The 25,366-nt window shown below is 35.2% G+C and overlaps 3 protein-coding genes across 4 annotated transcripts; all 3 read right to left on the bottom strand.

Annotated features, from left to right (window-relative positions):
- Window positions 1-3,067: 3,067 nt before the first annotated feature.
- Window positions 3,068-4,586, bottom strand: LOC110787196 (peamaclein). The gene is made up of 2 exons (XM_021991771.2): window positions 4,396-4,586; window positions 3,068-3,511 (listed from the first exon to the last, which is right to left on the bottom strand). Exons 1-2 carry the CDS (start codon window positions 4,520-4,522, stop codon window positions 3,321-3,323), a joined length of 318 nt encoding a protein of 105 aa, XP_021847463.1. The 5' UTR covers window positions 4,523-4,586; the 3' UTR covers window positions 3,068-3,320.
- A 2,311-nt stretch (window positions 4,587-6,897) lies between these two features.
- On the bottom strand, window positions 6,898-13,208 carry LOC110787194 (ubiquitin-conjugating enzyme E2 34). Its single transcript, XM_021991770.2, has 10 exons — window positions 13,009-13,208; window positions 11,000-11,106; window positions 9,897-9,951; window positions 8,971-9,009; window positions 8,773-8,836; window positions 8,616-8,677; window positions 8,485-8,524; window positions 8,098-8,125; window positions 7,809-7,900; window positions 6,898-7,355 (listed from the first exon to the last, which is right to left on the bottom strand). The coding sequence occupies exons 2-10, from the start codon at window positions 11,054-11,056 to the stop codon at window positions 7,079-7,081; spliced, it is 714 nt and encodes a 237-aa protein (XP_021847462.1). The 5' UTR covers window positions 11,057-11,106; window positions 13,009-13,208; the 3' UTR covers window positions 6,898-7,078.
- A 2,551-nt stretch (window positions 13,209-15,759) lies between these two features.
- On the bottom strand, window positions 15,760-24,163 carry LOC110787197 (pumilio homolog 23). 2 transcript variants are annotated; one of them, XM_021991772.2, is made up of 11 exons: window positions 23,941-24,163; window positions 23,200-23,504; window positions 22,721-23,084; window positions 22,111-22,410; window positions 21,604-21,771; window positions 19,771-19,914; window positions 19,436-19,555; window positions 18,888-19,073; window positions 17,467-17,615; window positions 16,786-16,968; window positions 15,760-16,292 (listed from the first exon to the last, which is right to left on the bottom strand). In XM_021991772.2, the coding sequence occupies exons 2-11, from the start codon at window positions 23,472-23,474 to the stop codon at window positions 15,929-15,931; spliced, it is 2,253 nt and encodes a 750-aa protein (XP_021847464.2). In that variant the 5' UTR covers window positions 23,475-23,504; window positions 23,941-24,163; the 3' UTR covers window positions 15,760-15,928. The 2 variants fall into 2 exon arrangements, with proteins under 2 accessions (XP_021847464.2, XP_056685054.1); XM_056829076.1 differs by having other exon boundaries at window positions 23,200-23,452.
- Window positions 24,164-25,366: the final 1,203 nt, after the last annotated feature.

Raw genomic sequence — 25,366 nt, 5'->3', positions numbered from 1 at the left:
TGAGTCGAATGAACCTAGATACTTCTGTTTAGAACCACTCGAATTATTCAAGCAGCTGTTATGGTGTTGACTGGATTACTCCATTCAACACATCTTATGTGAGAAAAACTCTTTCAGTATCATTAATTTATTACAACGTACTACCTCCGTTTCAAAAAGATCTTTACGCTTTGAAAAATGTGTCAAATATTCTAAACTTTGACCATAAATTCTCACTATTATATCTATCAAAAATTATCATGAGATATCTTGTTAGATTCATCTCTAAATGTATTTTATAAATATCAATTTTTTATAATTTTTTTCCATACGAAATTGGATATATTAACGGTCAAACATTGCACCGGAGTCCGTACAAATAGTAACTGTAAAGATGTTTTTGAAACGGAGGTAGTAGTACGTACGAAGTAATTTGAAAAAAATCCCGTTAAGTACCAAATTACTACGGAGTAGAGTAAGTATGAGTGAACAAAAAATAAAATTGAACGGCATTTTTCAAGTGTTTTAGCCGTTATAGAACATAGAAATTGGGACAGAACCATGTTAAAGTTGTTGAAGTGCATGAATAATTCAAGGACGGATAATATTAATTGTCGGTGGTGTTTAGCCCAAATTAGTCAATAGTAACACTGATGCATGATAGTGGTGTACCACATTACTTGGATTATTTGGCATTTTTTGTTTATCTTTTAACAATTTTTAAACATACAAATTTATGGGTGCATGTGCTTTCGACCTATGTAGAGAACTTGTCGCCATTAGTTGAATGGAGTTATACAGTTTCCAAATGAAGCTTCCAAGCGCTTCCAGGAAAGTCTCATTTTTTATTTTTATTTTTATTTTTATTTTTTTCTAGGGAAAGATCCGAGTAATCCAAATTATACGAAAACACGAAGTATTAAATCAAGTTTCACCAAAATTTGAATGATTTCGGGTGCGAGTTTAAATTTTGTATCCCACCATTTGTTTGTTTATATTTGACGGATGTCAAATTGGTTTATTTTATTGATTGACGTCTTTTATTTTGAAATTTAATATAAATAAAGATGGTCAATAGATTTAAGTGATACACAAATGGTACGTGAGAATAAGAACGAAAGTTATAAAATTAACAAACATTCAAATCATAATCAACACGAGTAGTACTACTTTTTAGACATTAACGTGTATGTATAATCCTACAATTATCTTTGATAAGTTAATAATCCTACGTGATTGGGTGTAAGAGAAATGATTGGGTGTAAGACATTATAATAAATAAAGGAGTGAGAAAATAATAAAGAAATAAGGTAAGAGAGATGAGTGATAATGATGGGTGATAAAGGAGGTGAGAGAGTGGGTATATGGGGAAGGGAAAAGAATTAAATATTATGGGTGGGGAAAATAAGGTGGGAATATGGGTAGAATCTTTAGGTATTTTGGTAATTAGATAAAAATGTAAGGGTATTTTAGGATAAAATGTATGTCCAAAAATAGAATAGATTCTAAATGGATACAACAATATGAAATGCTTAAAATGGAAACGGATACAACAAAAAGAAACGGAGGGAGTACTACTTTTTAGACATTAACGTGTATGTATAATCCTACAATTATCTTTGATAAGTTAATAATTGAGCCAAATTATAAGTAAAATTAAGGGCACTTGTCTCTACCCTTGTTGTTCTTCCAGTCTCTATAACAAGGGCACTCGGCTTTGTCGGCAAAAGGACCTGAAGGAACACACTTACACTTTGAGCAGCACATATTGCACAATTTCTTACATAAATTCCTTGGATTCCTTGAGCATCTCCACTCACATTTGCTCGTGCACAATTCTGGAGCAACTGTTTTATTATTTTCAAGGAAATGATTAATTTATAGTGCCAATTCACAAATGTGTAAATTTATATACATATTTATAAACAAACGTACGTCACAACTCAACACAAGAGTGTGTATTAAGTGCATATATACCTAGGTGTACGATGTACCTAAAGATGATTTTGTGTCGTTTGATAAAAGAAAAAATATTTCTTCCTCAAGAGTCAAGATGGTTGCATTCAAATGCTTTTACGGTGTAAGTAGTACATTCAAAAATGTTTTTCGGTCTAGATACTACTATATGTGTTTTATTTTATTTTATTAATAAAATAGAGTCTACAAAACAAAGTGTAACAAAAGACATGAATTAATATTCCAAGATTAATTTGAAAACGTATAAAACAGAGGGATTGAAAAAGTTTAAATTACCTTCATGAGATGGTGTTGTAGTAGCATCAACAATCTCAAGGGCAACCGAAGTTAGGACGAGGGAAATGATTACCAAACTTGGAAATGTGAACTTCTTCATTTTGCCGGATTAAATTTCGTGGAAAATGTCACGAATTTTGGATAAAAGATTGTTTTGAATAACATATATACACACTAGTCTAATACACACAAGTTGTGTGACACAACATAACATAACAAACAAACAAAAACATAACATTTTGTTTCCTTGTAATGGCAATCCTAGGCGGTGAGGTGAGTCTTGGAATTATGCCTAAGCAACATACAACTAAATTTTAGATTTCTTTACCAGAAATAGAGGAAGCATCATTTAGATGTTATACAAATCAAAATGACTAAACTAAAGTCTTGTTGTGTGCTGTCCAAAAAAAAAAATCACTTAATTAGAGGAAGAAATAACTTGCACTACGTGCAATTTTATTCTCTAGTTAAATATTTTTTAACCCTTTTATTGGTATATGTGAATCTGATTTAAATTGAATTTATCATACGTTAACAAGCCTATCCATCAACCGCCCATAGGACAACCCTTACCTCATGATCAATATGAAAATGATCTCAATCCAAATATTAGTAAAACAATCAAACCATATAAGTACTTATCTTATGTCAATATTAAGAGGAAAAAATGATCATGCATGGTATAATCGGTTGTATCTTATTATAAACTACAACTTATGCTCTGTCTTTTTGCTCATTTGAATGACAAATAATTAAATGAGCAAATAAAATAACCTTGGTTGTACCAGCCTTGCAATATACAATTACTGGTTGTATAATAAAAATTGCCGAAAAGTAACTCGAAACCAAAATTTATTTAAGATATACGGAGTACTTGGTAAGAAATTACATACAAGCTCATAAGAAAAACAAAAAGAGACAGCCTAGTTCACGAATGGGCCAAATCTTGAAAATTTATGGGCATATAATATATATCAATATAAGTATATATGGTGCCCTTACTGCCCTATATCTATAATTTATTAATAGACAAATTAAGGACTTGTAAAGAAGTCGTAGGGTCTTAACTCTTAAGTAATACTTCAGATTTAAGGGCACTTAGATAGGCCTTTCTTGGTCTTGATGTCTCTGTAGCAAGGGCACTCGCTTTTGTCGGCGAAAGGGCCTGAAGGAACGCACTGATTGCATTTTGCGCAGCAACTTATGCACAATGTCTTACATAAGTTCCTGGGATTCCTTGAGCATCTATATGCGCATTTCTCCGCACAAGTTTTTGGCACTGTAGTTTTACCATACACAAACACCAATTTCAAATGTTAGCCATTGCATCATTAGATCAGTTCAGAAAAATCAGATCATAACAGAATAAGCAAAAAACACTCCTAAAAACCTTTATTCTATGTCAGATTAGAAACTTGAAAAATCATACTAGAACAGGCGAAGAAAACGCAACCTAAACATGTGGAATGGTTTAATTAACTACCAAAAAAAGTGTATACTATATTTAGGTGTCTAAATGATCTACTCTTCTTTCAAATTTGGTTTTCTTGACCTAGTTTCACTAATTAGTACTGGGTTAACGTAACTAAGAATATGATTTGACACGAATAATTAATCACAATTAAAAAAACGATCAGAATCTCAGTCAAAAATCGTTGACTAAACATGTACGGAGCACTGCAGAATGAAGTCAATGACTTGAGATCTTTCGGATAGTCCTAGAATACTTTCTTACTTGCACGCTTTTGACTTCATTGACGATACCGTTTTGACTATTGTTCTCCAAAAATAATATTACGGCGTTATTAAAAATAATGTACGAGTTTATCATGTTTTAAGTATAGATAAATAATGTTACGTTGTTCCTCATTTTATGGGGGTTCATACTTCATAGCATGCTTTCCGGGTTATTTTTTATGATTCTTATAGCTTGTGAGCAGTTCACAGGCTCTTTGCAACCGACTCGTGTCGTTACTACTCTTCTACTTCTTTCCTTGTATGTCAAGCGCGCTTTACAGGTTCTTAAGTAGTGTGTAAACCTTTTCATTTATGTAATATTAAGTCTATGTCAAAAAAAAAAAAAAAGATAAATCAAGTATGATAAACTCTAAACACGACCTACATTACAAAAATGTATAAAAGAAGTAAAAAATATATATATACCTCCGGTAGGGGGTTGAGTAGGAGGAGCTGTAGGAGGAGCTGAAACAGCATCAGCAATCTGAATGAAAGCACAAGTTATAACAATAGAAACTAGAACAAGAGTTGTAAGTGAGATTTTCTTCATCATTTTGTTTGGATTTATAAGTATGAATTATTTGTTTGGTTTGATTTATTTTGTATAAGAAATATAAAGGGGGTATATATAGATAAAATGGTACATCTAAAGTTAAACAAAATAATTGAAATAAAAATCAAGTAGATGGGATGATTAATAAAATTAAAGGCAGCCAAAGAAGACACAGCTGGTGCCAATTGTACTGAATTTTAGGAATTTAAAATCTGGTCGGTGGTTTTGTAATCAGAATCCACGTGAGGAAGGTAGTAAGATATTTAACATCCAACTCACTACTGAAGTATCCTGAATGATTGAGTTTTCCTGATTATTATACCATTAAGAAAATGTAATCATGGTAAATGAAAATGTAAGAACTGGTCAAATTTCCCCTAATATGAAACATTGGTATTAAGATTTTAGAATGATATCAAATTTCACAAGTTAGCCAACCTAGTTACACAAAAACAGTTGAAATTATAGGTGATTTTCCACTCCCAAATAATCAAGTACATGCATAATGTGAGGTTCGAATTTGTAACTTGAAAGTTATAAGTGAGTTCCCTACAAGCTTGTTTGGTTAAGGACGATATGTAGTAAAATATTCAATGTGTTGCTAATTGTTATACTAGTAAACAAGCTCAATGCCCATGGAAGAATTGAGGGCTGACGAAAGATATCAAGCAACTTTTGAATGATGTTAATAGTTCTTAATTCTTTCTATTGTATCTACGGAGAAGTCAATCGCGTAACAGATTATATTATCACTTTATGTCATCACATCCAGAACCACTGAGATATTGATCCGTACATAGATAATACATTTACTCATTTTTTAGACTATAATTTTTAGAAGACTATTCTAACTTTTGGCTATACTACAAGCAAGTTAGCAACAGGTACTGCTGTAATCTTACCCAATATATGAATTTTAATTTGACGCGTTTTTGCAAAATATAATAATGAAGGGTCATATATGTATCAATGCATGATGTATGTTGGCCAATATTGATGACAATTATTGTGCGTTATTATCACTACTTGGTCAGTAGGTCTACTACTCACTCGATTAGTCGATTGAGCGGAGTTGTAAACGAGCCCATACATTTGTGAATGGCTTGCTAATCGAATCGGTTTCTTCAAAACTATATCGGTACTAAGATTAACGTAAGTTTTGAACTTGAATAGCAAATGAGCTTAATTAACTCAACTATGTATGTTTAGTATTTATACCACAATGTACAACTCAGTTTATATGAGTTAGTTTGCCTTAAAATTGAAGATAGACTTAACCAATGAAAAAAGTAAAACATAGACCTTAAACGGTGAAAAAACTAATTACTCAGATCCATTTTATTTCTTTAAACTCAATAATAAGTGCAGTAATTCGAACACGGTGTGAAAAGAGAGGCGTTGACCGAGTTGACCAGGACTAAACTAAAGCAGTAGTTACATCGTGCCTTCATGCCCTCTAGAGTGATAAGATAATTAATCACACACTTAGTTAGCCACATACCTAAAAACAGCAAAGAGGGTCAAGTTTAGAGGAGTATAATGTAAATTCAATAAGGTCATCCTATCATGAAACCTCGTCCTCTCATATTGGTATACAATATACAATGTATGTAGTCGTTCAGATGGAGGAAGAGAATACTTTAATCAAATTAAGAATGTCTTCTTCTGGAAAGGGGGGAGAACTTCAACTCCTGCACTCTTAAATAGGGGGAGTAGGACTTGTGGAGTTCATTTTATTATATACCGTTTCATTATGTTTTTAAGCTTTGAATAATGTGTTCAACAATCGAAACTTTGACCATAAATTCTCACTATTAAATATAAAAAACTCATTAAAAAACTTTGACCATAAATTCTCAGTATTCAAGTCAAAGGAGTACGAAGTATTATTTTAGCTCTGGGTGGGCTGCAATTGTGTGGCTGATTCAGTGGCGGTGCTCAGGCAAGTTCTGGTTGCTGGTTGTGGTGGTTCTGTCTAAAGAACGGTGGTCCAAATGCCAAAAGGAGTTGAGAAAGAAAGGGAAGGGGCAAAAGCTTAATTTGCGAGCCATTGCAAGTGACAAGTCACAATCATTTGTAGTTTGTCCACACTTAATGACTCATTTTTCTAAATCCACCATTCCTCATACCAGTTACGATCCGGGCCAAACCAGTTTTGGACCGGTGCACACTTCTACGACCTACGCGTCTTGACTACGGTTAATTTTGGACCGGTGCACACTCCTACGCGTCTTGACTACGGTTAACCATCGCGGTCATAGTAGAAAGGGACAAATTGTGTTTTTCTCCAAGGACATCGGTTCGAATTTGTAACAAATTATAATCATGACATAATTTCAACACTTCAAAAAAACTTTCGATTAGAGAAATGAATATAGGAAGAAATAGAATTCCATAGACTGTACAAGTTAGTATAGTGTCATCACAAGACATTGAACACCCCAAAAGGTAATTTTGGATGTGAAAAATATGACCACCTCACATACACATCTATAACAACTTATGGTTTGAAGATTACCCACTTAGGTAAAAAGCCTAAATTTTGCTGTGACATCATCAGTGTTCAAGAAGAGGCAGTGACATTACTAAACCAAATATTGACAAGAGCAACAACAGCATCCAGGTTGGGAAGGATTTCTTCTGATTATTTCTTCTGTCCCCGTCTTCTGCTGTCGCTACTCTACCTTGCATGTTATTGTTATCAACTGTCTCTGAATTGAGAAGCGATGATTCTTCTTGTGGAGGCACTGAAGATGCCACTAACCGAGCTTGCTCAGCAAGCTGCTCGTTGTACTTCTCCACGTATTCCGGAAACAATTTCCTGAAAGTAGGGCTAGAAAAAAGAGAAGTTACAAAACCAAACACGACTGAATTAACCAACAGAGTCCGCTGTATTTCCAATTTCAGGATTATTTCATACTCAGACAGGATTCATCTGAAGATATGATGAAACAGAGTGAAAAAAAAAATTGAAAAAAGAAAAGCAGCTTATTTGATGTTTCAATTCACAGTAAATTTTGACCTAAATGACGTGTAAGAAATGATAAGAGCAAAATGTCAATTCATAACCTTGACTTTAGTCATCTGAAGCGCCAACGTATGAAGAGCAAATTGTATGACAAAATGGCAAATAAAATGTAATTGTGTGCATGAGGCCTTAATGCGCATCGTGTAATATAACAAACCAAGAGGCAGAATGGCTTTATATGCAATACTAATCAGCAGACTTTGTAAGACAACAGCCAAAAGGAAAACAGAAACCAACAGTAAACTGTCATTCACTTACATTTTACAATTATAAGCAAGTGAAGTCTTGGCTAAACTTTGTTTTTCCTCAGCAGATGTTGAAACGCTTCCTGTAGTAGGGCTTTTATCCATCTGCAAGACAAAAGAGAGACTTAAACAACCAAATATACCAACTGAAACTAGGCATATCCATCTGACAGTGTTACTAGAGATGCGAGTAAACACATGTAATTATCACTGAATTTTACAGATGAAATGAAAGTGGTTTGCTCAGTAAAAAAATAAAAGCAGCATTAACAATTTTAATCAACTAGCAAGAATAAACTTACCATGAAGGAGAGCAGACCTGTAAGAATACTGCATCAAAAACAAAGAGTAGTCAATGCCATGCATTAAAATTACAGGAAGACATAAAAATGGTCTTTACTTCATTCACCAACAGCAGCTAAGAAACGAGGAATTTATAATGATACATAACTACTCCATATATCCTGCATTTGGGTAAGAAGATCTCCGAAACTTCGTTACTTCAATGATAATACAAAAAATTTGATGTAAAACTGAAAAAGCTGCTCTATGTTATTGAATCCAGCAAAAGATGAAATACTTGATTTCCATAAATGTTTTAAATTGACTCCCTTAAAAATCTTCCTAAATTTAACCTTAACAAAATTTAACCTTTGGCATTGAACACCTGTTAACACACTGTATCTTACCTGGATACTGACCACATTGGATTCCAACTCTCCGGATGAACTGCAAATACATAAATTATCATTATCGGCCAAATCATTATCAACGACTAATGAACATAAAAAAGCATCTATGGAGCTCAAATCACACTTACAATCACTCATAGACAAGCATATCTTTGTATCAGTCATAAACCGTCCATTGGGAGTCGTCATCCTGCTCATAATAAAACATTTGAATGCCAAAGCCACAAAAATCTGTATGCTGTCAACAGAGAAGATTACTAGCAACAAATTAAGCAACACAGATACCTGATTGATGGTGGTTTAAATGGATATTCAGATGGAAATGTGATCCTCCCATAATAATATCCACCTTCATAAGACAGGAAAAGTAAGAACAGTAACAGACGGAAATGAAGTTCACACGAGAAAACAAGAGCAATGACCGAGTCACAAGAGTTCACAACTAGGAAAAAATAAACACATAGGAAAAATAAGTAGACAAACCTGCAAAAGGTGTTCCTTCACTTCCCTCGAGTACATAATCTGAAATAGAAAACAAGACCGGAAGACAAAACACAAATAAGAAAGAGAGATCAGTACAAAACTAAGGCTAATGCAACATATAGTAATAAAATTTGAAAACTAAAAACCCTAAACAAACAAGTACACGGTCCAATATCATTAGTGAAACCACCAAAAACAGGGCATCCTTATTTTGTGGAGATTATAAGTTGATGAAATTGATAATCTAAGTGTAAGGACTTCTAGTTTAATTATACTCCAAACCTCCCCGTTTAAAAAAAAAATAAGAATAGTCAAATAGTAAATAATTTTTTTTCTAAAATTTTGAAAACATGGTGGAGAATTTGATCTAAAGAGAATGTCAGCTTAATTAAAGCTACATCTACTACCACTTTGTTTGGATAGCAAGATAGGAAAGGAGGGTAAGGAAAGACGAACGAGAGGGGAAAGAAAGGGAGGGGAAGGTGAAGCTCCATTTTCCTTCCAAATCTTTCCAGTTTTAGAGGGATGTTATTAAAGAGGGATGGAAAAGGGATCCCTCCCTCTCCACCCTTCCTTTCCCCAATCCCTTTCTCGAAACAAGGGTCCCCTTCCTTCCTCCAACCTCTTTTCCGAACAATGGAACTTAATCCCCTCCCTTCTTCTCCATTTCCCTTTATCCCAAAAAAAAAGTATAGCAGAAACGTCCAACAAATATGGTCACATCATTCTCCGTTTTCCAAAAGATCATTGAGCAAGTAGCACTTGCCAGATTAAGGCAGACTTACTTAAACCGCCAAATTTCCCCTATTTGCCACCTACTAGTATACTAAAACTAAAATGTATGCTTCAGTTCGAATTGTTTTGCAAATAAAATAAGGGAAACTTAGTTTAAATTTTCAGTGAAGGACTGTTGAAATAAAACTTACACCATTCAAGAATGTTATTGGCAGAGGGGCGAGCCTCAACATGAGATACAGGCTCCTGCAAAAATGCAACTACATCATCTCAATGCATGATGGAACAATGTATGCATAAAAGCAAAATTACAAGAGAAATAACTCCATCTTGTGGGGATATCTAAAGAGTGATTGCATAAATTTTTGAACATCCATTTCACAGAAAGATAACCAGAAAAAAAGAGGCCTGGTATGAGATTTCTGCTTCCGTCTCTTTTTCTTAAAAAAAACACAAAAGCTGAGTTCTAAAACACTGCAGTATAATAGTGAGTTGGGGTGAGATTTGCTCTGTCATACAAGAAATTTTGTTTCTCCAATATTTTCATTAAATATAGAGAGGTAGAGAGCACTACGGCACATACATTAAGACAACAATCATTACAGCATAATGATAGGATGTTTGAACATTCAATTTTATCAACAGAAGCTTTTTTCTGTCCTCTTCTTGAGGAATTAAGTTATTACGATCGCAAGAAACATATTTCACTTAAAAGTTACCTCTACCCCTCAAAGAAGCCAAGCAACGAAAAAAAAGATATCTACTATCTAGAAACAATATCCCCTCAGTACAAAGACATTCATGAGCAGAAAGAGATAGAGGAACAGGAAACTAAATGCCCTTAGAACACCCTATCAGTACTTTTTTCAGCTGAGAGAAAGTGACTGTGCATGCGTGTGTTGAGTGTGTGTGTTAGAGAGAGCAGTCTGCAAGAGATCTGTAAAGTAACCTCCACCACTCGAAGAAGCCAAGCAACTAATAGGAGATATCTAATATCTAGAAACTATATACCCTCAGTAGAAAGATACGCAGGCTAAGCAGCATTCATGAGCTGAGAGTAAGAGAGACAGCTGAGGCCGGAGGGTATAAACAACTAAGCAAGTGTCTGCACATGTGTGTGTGTGTGTGTGTGTGTGTGTGTGTGAGAGAGAGAGAGAGAGAGAGAGAGAGAGAGAGAACAAGGTTATCTGCAGAAAAATCCACCAGGATATCATAATACACAGCAGAAATAGTATAGTAAGCTCAAAAGAAACCAACTGTTGACACAAGAGAAAGAAAAAAGGAGGAAGCATACTTTACAGAGTGCTCTATACTCCTTTTGAAGACGTTTGACACAAGCTTTTTCAGCCATTTATATTCTTCAATCCAACTCCTAACTTAACCCTTAGGTAACAGATGAAACTGTCAGAAACAGCAGATAAGTAGTTATGATTAGGATCGGCAACATTAAACTGATTCCAGGTCTACAATATTAAGAAAAAAATAAGAACTCAAGACATCCCAGTCAAATGCATCACATGCAAAATTATCTTAGATGAAAACACCTAATTGGCTAATTGAACAATTAATCAAAACCAACCTTTTCTAGGAACATCAAAACTGAAGACAGAGAAATATCAATTCAGTGATCACTCCTACTCCTAGGGAAAACAAATAAAGGGAGTGATAGGTTGACAGCTATAACCAGGTAAGAGAAATTGCAATTTGGAGATCACTCTACTCCTAGGGAAAACAAATAAAGGGAGTGATAGCTATAACCAGAAAAGAGAATTATGAAAAAGACAAACCACAGCAAGTAGTGGATCAGTGGTAGATAGGATCTGATGAGAGTCATACGAAGAAGGTTGGCACATACATCATACATGCAAGACGGAAATACAACCAGTTTTTTAATACAACAAATATATCTTATCATCATAATTAACACCAATCTAACATCTGGACATATACTCTCTTTCTATCTTCCTAACCTTAAGAGTTCAATTCTTTCATTATTGAAGAACTTCAAAACCCGCATATACAAGGACTGTGATGGGTAGAAATAGAACTTGCAAAATTTCAAGTGGCAACATCTCAGACAAGTGATAGAAGAGGCGAATTGCACAAACAAACACCAAAATTTAGAGATTCATGGCCAGAAAAACTAAAAACATAAGCTATTGGGAAAGTTTAGAAAACGATTTCAAAATGAACCTATCCAATTCGCCTTTTTTTCTCAGATAAATCTTTTTCTTATTAGATGTTTTCTTCTATCACAACTCCGGGGAATGAGAAAAACACCAGGTCCTTTTATAGAAACTGGCAGGCACAATAGACAAAGAGATAAAATAAATCCTTCAATCATAAGTGCAAACTCATAATTCATAAAGAGCTATGATGCTAATTCACTAATTAAATTGTACTGTTGTGTAACATACTCATGACGAGGTAATCTTAGTTGATCGTGGGGATAACAAAAATATCCCGATCTCGTGATTTCTGTAGCACTTTGGATAGGTCTGGTAGAAATGTAAAAGGTTGTGTTATCAAATTGTATGTTCCTATGGTGATATTCCAAATGGTGTAGTGAAAATGTTTGTCTATAACTAGGATCAGACTACCAGCCCTCTCTTCATGATCCACTACCCAATTAAAAGGGAAAATTTAGTCCATAAAAACGAACGCCAACCCATCAAAGAACTTGCTAGCTTATGAATTCTCAACAAGATGACTATCTTCGACAAACAAGATAAATAAAATGGCATTGTCGACTAAAGAACATGAATTCCAGTGATCGATAAAGGAGTCATTTCTACAACAGTAATCAAACACATAATCCTGACATGATAGGATAGTAATGACCATAAACAGCTAGAATCTGGCAATTTACAATGATAATCTTCAGTTTCCACTGGCCTTATCTTGCGTTCTTAATCAAATCTAAAAATCCTCTTTCAATTTTAACTTTGGCTCAACTAAAAATGCAAACAAAATTACATGATTAAAAGATCCTCAATTTCAAAAATTCAATCGAATAGAAGAAGAGTAAGAAAGAAGCATCACTTTATCAATCAATTCAAGCAATACGAATCAAAAAAAAAACAAGGCCAATCAATCAAGAACCACAAAAACCCTAGTACCAACTGATTATCGTCTGGAAAACAAAATTTGATAATAGTTTCATCAAAATTAGTGAATCAACCCTAAATATTCAACCAAAAACCTAAAAAATCCCTAATTATGAAACCAAATCGAAACCCAATCAATCAAGAAAAATATAGAGCGAGATTGAATAAGAAGGAACAGAAATCGAAGAATAATTACCAAAAATAGGATGAAAGCGTGAGCAAAGAAGAGATCGCAGTAGAATAATCTTATCTTTGTTCGCTGGTAATCTCTCTCCTCATCATCACTCGTACAAATGGAAATTCATGTGCTCCTGTTTCTTTCGCCCCTTTTTTGCAAGTTCTTTCGTTGGGGGTGGCTGGGGAAAGGGCCTCTTTTGATTTTCAAAATATCTTTTTTTTTTTTAAAGAATATTCTCCTTCTTTATGATTCTTGTGAAATTTAATGTTTTTCGTCTAACTAATATTTGGTCAAATGAACCAATGAGGTCTTGATCTTAGAATTGACTAAGTAGTTTTCAGGTTTGATTTTCCGCCTCCATTTATAACTTATATTGTTCTGGTCTGATGAAAAAATAGTCGATTAGTAAATCGATCCCTCTATAATGTTGTCATAATAATTTTATCATATTATACGGACTCGCAAAAACAAAAATAAAAACAAAAATCTTGACTTACTTTTATTAATTAATTACGGTCAAAATAGACTTTTAATAAAAAGTTAAAGTAGTTCAAAGATGATGGTCAAAGTAATATGGAGAGAATATTTTACATTTTGTTTTATTAAGAAAGAAAATCTAGGCGGACTGATTAAAATATCTTTTCGAAAAGAGAGAACATTTTACATGATCCATAGAAAATAATATCATGTGTTGTGTATTTGCATCCCAAATAGCCAAATATCATTAACTTCAAACCAACTCACATAAAATCAACTTTACAAATAGATGATTTTTATATGTAAAGGGTAAATAAACCAAGAAATGACCTCTTAAAGAAAAGAACCATGTGTGTCCGTGTTTGATTTCTTATTGATAGAGTATAAAACTAATCTTTGGGCTCCAACCATAAGCTTAAGCTTTTGGTTGAGTTGGTCCTTTGACATGGGTATGAGGAGGCCTATGCTGCATCCACACTTCAAGCCCTTTGGGCTTTCATGTGAGGGGGCGTGATAGAGTATAAAACTAATATTTGGGCTCCAACCATAAGCTTAAGCTTTTGGTTGAGTTGGTCCTTTGACACTTATCAAATTCGGGTTTTCCCCTAATATACAAAAATCAGACATACATAACAGGATAGTCGCACAATATGACAAAATTTCGATTTAGTTTCCGCGTATGCTTTATCGTGTTGTTATGTCATTATGCCAAATATTGTTATCTGTACATATAAGGCCCTTGAATCATTGATCCCTCATTAACAATAAACTATAGTAGATGAGTCACCTATTTAGCAAAAGCAAGTGAGAAATGGGACAACAAAAAAGTGTCTTTGACAAAAACGCTAATTTTGTTCATTAAAGACAGCTATAAGATTTACAAGTACAAAGCAGCAAATTTGCAGTGTTCTGATTCTAAGTTCTGATTTCTGTTAATCAATAATCATAAAATAATCCAAAGATTATCAGAAAAGAAAGAAGCATGCATTAATTAATTATCCTTTTATAACTTCAAGAAAACTAAACTAACATAATCACGTGATAGATCACATGATTACCTCTGAGATTATAGTATATAGTACAATAGTTAGTAGTTAATCCAATGGTCAGACCACAAACATGCATATAGTCAAACAAAGTAGCACATGATCCCACTTCCTTTCAGATCCCTTAAACTGTACTCCAGTATATAACTAAATGATTTGAGAGTTTATGTATCTTTGTTTGTTCAACAAACTACTATACAGTACTAAAAACACAAAACAAGAAATTAAAGATAGTATGACCATGAAAGTCCAATGTAAGACTCTTGTTCTTGTTCTTGTTCTTGTTCTTGCACTGGTTTTGCTGTCATGGTCGAGTGGAGTGCAAGCGAGGTTAATAGGTGTATCGTCTCAGACATTAAAACATCTGCGATCCGATATGAAGAATCCTTTCAACAAGGTAGACTCGAGTTTTCGAAGGATACCTCCTAGCAGATCGAATCCAACCCAGAACAAGTAAATTCTGGTTTTGTTCATGATCAAGTCTTCAGAAAGAATAGTTAGGTGCTTCATAGTTGTCTCAGATACTGTGTTTCTTGTTCTGTTTTTTTGTCAGGTTGAAGCCTCTACTACTTCATGGATGATTGGAATGAAGGTCTTCAATCTTTTTAGTCTATAGTTTTGTAGAGTAGTTTTTTGATTTTTTTTTTTGGGATATGTTGTGGACAGCTTTTAGCTTACTGTATGTATATGTAGAACTTTTTCTGATATCTTTACTCCAAGAACAAATTTTCCTGATATCTTATAAATACAACAATTTTGCTGTCTCTATTATCACATGTTAATGTCGATTTCTAATAATGCAACATATACTCTCTCTGAATTAAAGATGGCCGTCGGCCGGGCCGGGTGCAAACCAGGCCCAGTTTACATCGTGTCGGGCGGGGTGGGCTGAAAAGTTCAAAACAGGGCCCAGCCCACAGGCTGTCGTGTCGGGGCGGGTCAGACCGTCATGCCTAAGCCTAATTTTACTACATTTAGCATGCCTTGTCGTGAGGTGCCTTGTCGTGCGGTGCCTTGTCGCGCTTTTTCCTAAAAAATACAGCCCAGGCCCAGCCCATGGCTTCTTGCCGGGTTGGGCCAGCCCACAATCATCTTTGCTATCTCTGTCCCGCTTGAAAATTAGCATTGTTTCGCCACACAAACGAAGAAGTAGAAAGAAACAAGTCAGCTGGTAGTCACGAGTTCCAGTTTTACAGAGAAATTAGGAATGTCAGGAAATAATTCTGTAAAGAAAATGCTGGTAGGATTATCAAAGCCAAAATTGCCTATTCTCATTCATAAAAACTTCGAATGTTAAATCTTCTACATATTGTCGTTACACAGAAAAAGGGGAATTGTTACAGGGATAATCTTCTAACATATCTATTTCTCAACAAATTAAAATCTTAAGCAGTTGGTGTAATAGCGCCTGCAAGTTAGGATTTAAGCTTCTTCTTAGAAGACTTTGACGTATCATCTTTCTGGTGATGCTTACGCTTTTTCTTGTCAGAAGAGGATTTCTGTTCAACATTATCATCACCGTGATCTTTTCCAGATTTTTTCTGTTTCTTGTGTTTCTTAGAAGAATCAGAGTTTGTGAATGATGCCAAGACAGTGTCAATCTCTTGCCTCATCTGCTTCATATTCGTTTGCTGGGTTGCTTTCTTAGAAACATCAGGAGGTGGATTCTTCCTTTCCCAGGAGCCAGTTTCTGGCTCACTAAATTCCGCTAAAAAGTCCTTGTAAACAGTAAGTTTAGACTTCTGTCTAGAACTCCACTGTTCAGGCCGTCTTGCAAAACTGGATAAGAGTTGAGACAAAAAAAAAATTAAGAAGGTATACAAAAGAAGGGGAAAAAAAGGACAAAACCTTGATTTGAAATGAGCATATACATTCACCAGTATGAAAAACTAATATCACATACATCCCTTCACTTTATCACCCTTTTTGGTGTTAGCAAATACTCCGCACATCCGTCATAAAACATCTCTTAAATGCTTGACTTAAAATTTCATCTTACATTATAACTTTTTAAATTATACATAGTAAAAAAAAATGTCTACACGATTCACTCATATGGATCGTAACAAGCTATATACCAACTCATCCAATTCTGACATAAGAAACTTAAAACGGCCTTATAAGTTGCAAGCAATTGACTCTGGTGTTCAAAGGCCCACGTATCCAAACCTTTTTCTCAGAGTTGTACAAGCTGAAGTATAATTCAAACTAATTTTGATGTTGTAAACATAATACTGCTCAAAGACTAAAAATTAGCTAAGCGAGGGCTTACCCATCAACATCAAGATTCCTCAGGAGAAGAGGACCCTGCCTCGTCTTAGAAAGCTCTTTCTGTACACCAAGCAAATCAGTGACTATCACCTCTCTTAATGGAACATCACTGGCATTGAAGCACTTTTCAACAGTGAAAGAAGCTGATGAATGCATTGCAAGTTCTCCAAAATGACCTTTCAACCTTCACAATATATTAATAATAATCAGAAAAGTAACTGGCTGCTTAAGGAAAGTGAAATGCTAACCCTAAATTACACTTTGTTACTTGGTCTTCTATAGTTTCTCCTTTGCCACGAGAATATAGGATTGATAAAGCTATGGAGAGAGCTTTATCATATTTGTTGGTTAATTAGCAACTTCGGGTAACAAAAAGGACACAAAACATTAATTTAACAGAAAATAAGGCTAAAAGTATACTCCCTCTGTCCCTTAATACTCGCATCGTTTTGACTGGACACGCATGCCGATGCACAACTTTGACCACCAATATCTTTAACTACATATTATAAAAACTTATACAAAATTTAATATTTTGAAAATATATATTAAGATGAAGCCAACCATATATTATATACTAACATTAGTTTTCATATACTAGACATAAAATAGGGTCAACGTGAATTACGTGAATAGTGTAAAAAGTCAAAACGATGCGAGTATTAAGGGACAGAGGGAGTACTTGCTAATCAACTTCTTCTTCTGTTTATCAGGAGCCTTTGAGGCCAGAAAGGCTTCAATAACACGTGCTCCTGCGGAGTCTTTCAACGCTTCTAGGACATGAGAGCTTTCCATTGATGTGATGCTTGTGATGTAAGGTTGTATATATTCCTGCAATTAACAAGCTTAACTGATTCAAGGATTCTCCACAGTCACATTACAAACTTAGGTATGAAGGGAAGGGTTTTTTCAAACTTACAAGATAAGATGAAGAGTTCAAATCACTGCAAATAAATTTCTAATTCTAATGTTTACTAGAGTTTTTTTTTTTAAAGAAAAATTGATTCTAATAAAATAACCTTTGGCCGGTATGCTTAAAATAGGTTGACCTTTGGATTAACTAAGAACAATACAAACTTCGGCACCCATTCTCTTTTATTAGGATGGGAGTATGGACGAGTAATGACTTGTTGTAACAGATTAAATTCGTGGCAAACTATTGTAATTTTTTTTTCTCTTTTCTTCTACAGCCATTAAATCCTCTTCTCCTTCCTCTCCCTTTTAGCCGCCCCACCATCCCAGCCAGCCGCCCCACGGTGGCCACCACCTCCATCCACACATTCCGCTTCATAGTCCATAACTTCTTAGCCCTGCTGCCCACCACTCAATGAGACATTGTTTCGAAGATCATGGACAGAATTGCTGTGACAGAATTGCTTGTATTATGAAGATTCAATCAGAATTACTCCTGCCATATGTTTACTGTGAGCAGTCTATCAGAGCTTATGTTAGTTGCTTAGGTTGTTAAGAATTTATCATGATGTTGAAATTCTTGCAAGTGATATCTGATCAAATTTTCTGTTTAGTTCAGATTTATTGTAAAATTGTCATCCAGTTTTAATTTATTCCGAAGGTTGCTTACAGTTTCCGAATGATATTTAGAAGTACTCTGTAGAATTTTATGTTCACAAGCTTAAATTGTTAAGTATATAGAAGTATGAATTTGACTACTCAACCTGCTGACTGTTGAGTAATCATAGTATATTTTAGCCATTTTTCCGCAGCTTTCTGATATGATAAAGTCAACATACTAAAATTTTGGCTGAAGTATTCACAGTTTGGTTTCATTCATCTCAGAATATTTGCGGATAAAGAAACACAGCTGAATTCGCTTTGACGTTCCACTTTCTAATTTTACAGGACATTCCATTTTAGACTTTCATGGGTCTGTCCCACACTCCCACCCCTTACTCCATCCTTGCCTTACAACCTAAACATTGCCCCTTCAAGATCAGACACCACCACCACAAAACCGCCATTAACGGCAAGCGATAAATACTTAATAGCGCATAATGGCACTGAAAACCTTGGAGCAAACCAATGCACAGTGATTGCAATACATAAATGACTGTATGAGTAAAAAGACAGAAGAAAGTTACATACGCTTGGATACTTGAATAGTGATTGCAGAATTAGAGAGCCCATGAGATGTACTCTACATCCACTTGTCCAGCTCCAGTTGGCTTTATCCTTGGAGAATAAGTAATTGTCAAGTAACAGTAATCGAGGTACAATACAAATCGGGGCCTCATTAGCTGCCATTACAGCAGCTGCAAGCTCCTTAGAGCACTGCCAGTCAGATAGAAAAAATGACAAAAGTTAATAAATTGATGTGAAAATAAATTTAGCACAGAAAAGGAAAGCCAAAATAATTCTTGGTGTACTGTTAAGACGAGTAAGTCTCCTATTAGACCGTCATACGCATAAACCGTTGATGTCATCATTGAAAAATATAACTATACAATGACAAATTGTAACTATTTGATTGATTGTAATTATTGAGCATAACTATTTGATCACAATGTGTAACTATTTGATCACAATATATAACTATTTGATCACAATATATAACTATTAGGTAAGAAATTGGTCTTACACATAAGATCGACATACATAAGTTTTTATAATTCCTAGATGTGTCATGCGTGTACCTTATGTTCATTAGCATGGAGCTTCTGACTTGCGGCAATCAAAGATGCTACAACCCCTGATCTTCCCATTTTCAGGAGATCCTTCATTTTTGGTCCAAGTTCCTCGCTTATTGCACCTACCTAGAGCATAATATAACATGAATCGAATAAGGAGAGTAACACTTCAACCAGAATTACTACAGTACACAGCATAACTGAGTGATTCAAAATACAATATGACAAGATCTAATTAATAGGGGAAAAATTAAAGGATGAACGTATGATATATTGATGAGCAAACATTTGATGCTGCGCTATTGGAACCAGCACTCCACGGACAGTAGCAAGCGACATACCTGATCTTGACTTCTTGCATAAGAAATTAAGGCTTGCACAGCAAAATTGGCAGCGGGATGACTTGAAATATCATACAACAAATCCTTGAATATTTTCATGAATATCTCATCATACAGAGTATCTGGAGCCACTTCCAATATGACCTGCAAAGTCGGCTTTTTTCATCAAAAGGAGAGAATAAATGGAAACTTAGATACACCTAGATATAACATGATTAAAACCTAACATCTAACCCCCCCCCCCCCTACAATTTAGCACTCCTTTGCCTCGGGAGACCCGAAACACTATTGGGATCACTGAATCAATTTCTTCAATATTTCCTATGAGCTTGGCTTAAATTGAACTGGTAGTTTTAATATATCAGCCACTAATATGAAAACATGCAGCAAGCTACACAGTAGGAAAAGATGGGCCTAGTTGCTTAAATCCTCAGAATTGTGAAGAAAGTAACAAAAAAAAGATGCATTTCCACTAATTGGAAAGACTTTGAGTCTATACACATAATATAGAGGTTGAGGAAACTATATAGAGAAAACGAAAATGAAATAAGAACACCTCAATTCTGTACCCTTCTAAAATTAAGTCCAGCCAAAAACTTTCAAAACACCATGAAACAGAACCAAACAGGTAAAATCAGTATCTTCTCACCAAAATCAGCCCAAGCATGGGTACATAAGAGGGAAACTAGGTGGCACCTTCATATGGCAGATTTTTCGATTTATGTTGGTTCTTAATCTGAACCTGACACATAACAGATGCTTGCTACTTCACAACGTATTAGAAGCAGCAAAGTTTAATGAACCCCACACCAAAGTCGTGTAAACCAAAGCCTTAATCCCAGTGAAACAATCAGGTTTCCAAAAATCTATACTTGTGTATGGATAACAGGATAAGTAGTACAAAGGTTACGCTAATTGGCATAAAAATTTGTATATTACAAAAAAAAAAAGAACTACAATCTTTTGAAGCCTGGATGATGATACTGAAGCTTCCCTCTAGCTTTACAAGGATGTAAATCCAGATATACTTATTGCAAGAGAAAGAGAAGCACAAAAAAGGACAACAGAAAACGGACGTTAATTGACGACTAAGATGATCCCCTTTCCACAGCGATATCTTAAGAGTTAAGAAGCAAGTTGAGTAGCAATTCCATGCTGGCATACTTTTAAAACAGAGAAGAGAAGTACGATTGCAGATGGATGATTTTGGATTAATTCATTCCTCTTCACCCAAATCCTAGGCACCCCCCCCCCCCCTTTAATTTCTTCCGGCGAATACCAGGAAAAATAAACAGATGGCTCTCATTAATTTTCACTAAAGATGAAAAAGTAGAGTATAAGTCCATTTCGGATGGAGCCAAAGATTCATTTGTTCTTTTGGCTGTGGGATATAATGGACTAAATCAAAATGGCTCTTAAAACCTCTTCGCTTCTTTTCCATGAAGTAGAAGATGGTCGTCCTGTGGTCATCCCGTTATCGTTTTTGGGTCAATTGGAAATAACCTCTCTTCAATTGCAGGGGTAAGGTTGCGTACGTCCGACCCCCCCTTACCCCGCTTCTTGCGGGAGCCTCTGTGAGGCAATGGGGTAATGATAATGATAATGATGAAAAAGGAGAGTACATGATTTAATTTGTTAATTTACTTCTAACCTTTATAATTTGAACCAACAATGTAAAATTTTCATACTGTCAAAGGTCTTAAGCAATCCAAGAAGGAAAATACCATTCGATTAGGTGGACCCAACTCCAAAGTAAACTACAGTAGTAATTTTGAATCAGAAATAAGTGTTCATGAACCAAAGTCAAATAACTTTCATACAAAAACAGCCTACCTCCATCAAATGGCTAAATGCATTTTCTTTGACCAAATCTCTGATGTTCTGCACCTCTGTTTTCTCTATAAAGCTACTTTGATCTGCGTTTTCCACATTGCAACCCATTATAACTGGAATGATGTGGAGGAGATCCTGCTCTTGTCCTGCTAACAACTTTAGAGCTGTCTGCAAGGCACAAATTCCACAGATTATTGGGAAGTAGACAAGTATTCGGGTTGTAGTATTGTAAACTAGATAATTCTTGACAGAATCTTCACATATACAACTTTGCACAAACAGGCGACAGGTAACCAATAACTGAAGCTGCATAAAGCCATAAACTATAAATTTTCTCAGCCCATTGCATGAATGAGACTGAGGCAGCTCTGTTCAGGCTACCTGGATACATTAATCAGATTTCCCACATAATATTCACACTAGCTCAATTTTTTCGAAAGAATGGGTATCAAACAAGAGCAAGAGGCCAACAGAGGTAGTGGTGACTATAAGGCTATAGGAACATACCTGCAGAACTAAACTGCTAAATTGGTCCACTTGAAGGGCCGCAATATCCGTTGCATTACACTTTAACATTTCAGACACAAGAAACTTAAGTAAATCTGGAAACCCTTGATGGACAATTGGTGTCTCATTCTTGAGCTCTTTGTCGGAACTAAGATTCAACCGGCGAGATAAAGCTGTAGATGGTTTTGCAGAATGGAACTCTGAATCCAATGGTACTCCTTTGCATAAACAAAGGAGACTCCGGATAACATGAGATCCATGACAGTTGCACATAACAACTACAGGTTTTCGGACAATTTCCTGACAAGGAAAAAGAAAAATGATGTCCGTTAGTCTACAGAGAAACAAATGCTAACTAAATAAATTTGGAAAAACAAATGCTCGAAATACTACAAAGGAACAATTTACTATGCACTATAAGATCTACTTTGTATCAGTAACTACCATGTGAAGTTGTGAACTATATAACTCACACCAAAGAAATTTTAGAGAGCATATATTGCAAGCGAAAGCAGTATCATCAAGAGGAAGCAGTAAAAGATACTAGCAACTGAAAAAAACTTGAAACTCCTTGTTCTACATAAGTATAGGCAAGAGAAAAAAAGACTACCTGGCATATCAAGGTTAGAGTATCTTTGATTAGATTGTAGAAGTCCTCATCTTGGAGATGTTTGGATAAAGAATTGAGAGCTGTTTCTGCTACATGAGAACCACACCTATCTATAGCAATCCGACCAAAATCCTTGGCACAACTACGGAGAAAACTACAAAGATGGTCCGCATCACAGCCGTCCAACAACGTTTGCATCGTGTGGCTGATAATATGGTCAGTTGCAAGCTCCATCTCTTTCCCTCTGCTTTCCTCTAAAGCATTGCCACATACGACAGAACGCTCTTCCAACTCTACTTCGCCACTTTCTAGTACATTCGCAATCTCAGATAAGTATTTCACTGTTTCAGGGTCTATCTGATTCCTATGTGGATATTAGAGTTTGGTTAAGATTTTGTTGAGTACTCGAGCACAAAAATAAATGACAAGATAACATACATATTATCACTTGGTGAAGGGGAACAAACAGAAATAAATACCTGATATGTGAAGTTTCAGCGTCTCCCGAATAATCTTGCTTCTTTTGATACTTTTTATCTTTCATAGCCTTGTCAAATTCGCTTCCATGAGAAGCTTTGGACTGATAATTCCCATCAGAACTTCCCCGTCTTCCATCCGCCTTTCTGCCCATGTTTCTTCTTCTTCCCTGCCTATACACAACACAACCTTCTTCCCCGGAAAATTGGGTAGTCTCGGCAACACTATGGTCCTTCAGTCTTCTAAGAGGTAAAGCTTTATAACCAACAGCAACCATAAGAGTCTAAGTATCCCCCACAATTCTAAGCTGTCATTTGAACAAATTGACAGACATTAAGCAGTCTCCAACAATGCAAAGACCGGTTTTCAGAGCATAATTTGTTTTGAAGTCTTATAATTTAGGTTTTCTTAAACATTGCACTCAAAAATATCAACTCAGAAAACCTAAAAAATTGCACAATCACACTTCTAAGCTGCCACAGGACCATAATCAACAAGCATTTGAGAAAATTGACAGAAGACAAGCAGTGTTCAACCAGGCCCGTCCCTGAACCTATAGACTATGAAGCGGGTATACACTAATTGGACATAAAACAACATCAAAACAGAGCTAATACAAAAACCCAACAGAATCTATCTATCATATCAGAAAACTACACTTTCTGAATCAATGAAAATACAAATAAAATCAACAGATAATCCAAAAAATCGATACAACATAGGTAAGCGAAGAAAGTACATACCGAGAATATCAGTGCCTGAGAAGGAGAGGCGGTTGACAGAGGCGGCGCCGATTAGTGGTGGTTATACAACTACAATATGGTGGTTTTGTTGGAGGGTTTTAGGCGGAGGAGGCGGCGGGAGGAGGCGGGAGGAAGAGGAAGGAGACGACCAGCAGCTGCGAGTTGGAGTTTCAGGATTTCAACAATAAATAATTGTTTTACTATGTTACCCTTCTCTTCCCTAATCCCCATTTCCTCCGTTTCCTTTTTACACTATTACTCATTCTACTATTATTATTTGTGGTGATTTTGTAAGCTAGAACACAACCATGTTGAATGTTGTTAAATTATGTCAATGTGTATGGTTAAAATATCAATTTTTTATAATATTAGCTTAAAGAGAACTAAATATATTAATGATCAAAGTTGTGCAGGCATGCGTGAAAATGACCAACATTGCAAGTAAAATGAAAGGAGGAGTGACTAACTTGCGAACGTTCAAGGTCCATTCAAATTCCTACCATTCGACTACTCCGTACATGCTATGAACGGTATCTACATTTCAAAATTCAAGGCTCCAATATTCAAATTTCTAAAGTTCAAACCTCTTATTCGGCAAACATAAACTTTTATATAAGGCGGCCTTACGCAAAAGACCACATTGGTTCATGTAAGTTAACCAATGAAATCAATTAGTTAAGCACTATAACTAGTTAGTTAAGCACTGAAACCAATTAGTTAAACAATGAAACTAATTAGTTAAGCACTATAACTAATTAATAAGCAACGAAACTAATTAGTTAAACATTGAAATAACAAATAAGTTAAATAATCAAAGTGGTATTTTCGATAAGGCGGTCTTACACAAAGTTGTTGTTCTGCAAAATTCAAGTTCCAACTTCTATAGTTTCAAAGTTCGACAGTTCAAGGTGATTAGCAAATTCCATCAACATTTAAACATTCAAGACATGACAAACATCATCAACTTAACTCATCCAACCAATCCCGTATGTATGATTGATACATCCCCAAATGTGGTAAAAATATCATCATTTTGCACGTCTACATATAAAATAGAAGGCCTCTCAACATACATATTGAAGGGAATTTGTCCTTTAACCAAGGTGCATTAGTCTAATACTAAGGTTCGGGTTAATTCTCCGAGTAAGATTAAGTGATCAGAATTAGCTGGAGCAATGCTTCCGATCAATGAGAACTAATCCTTATTAGGCTCAACAACTCTTGAATGAACCTACAAGGTCGCAACAATGGATAAAATGGATCGCCGAATTAAATGAATTTGAAATTCATTTAATAGCTAATTGAAAATTTTAGATCGTAAAACATCTACTCCCTCTATCCCAGATTAGTTGTTACATACCCCTTTAGATGCAAAAAGGGGTTTACATACCCTTAGTGGGTTTACTTTTTATTGAAAAATAAAATA

Source organism: Spinacia oleracea, chromosome 1, assembly GCF_020520425.1.
Source record: "Spinacia oleracea cultivar Varoflay chromosome 1, BTI_SOV_V1, whole genome shotgun sequence".
Classification (NCBI taxonomy): domain Eukaryota; kingdom Viridiplantae; phylum Streptophyta; class Magnoliopsida; order Caryophyllales; family Amaranthaceae; genus Spinacia; species Spinacia oleracea.
The sequence above is the reverse complement of the archived record's forward strand: the minus strand, read 5'-3'. Positions and strand labels throughout refer to the sequence as shown.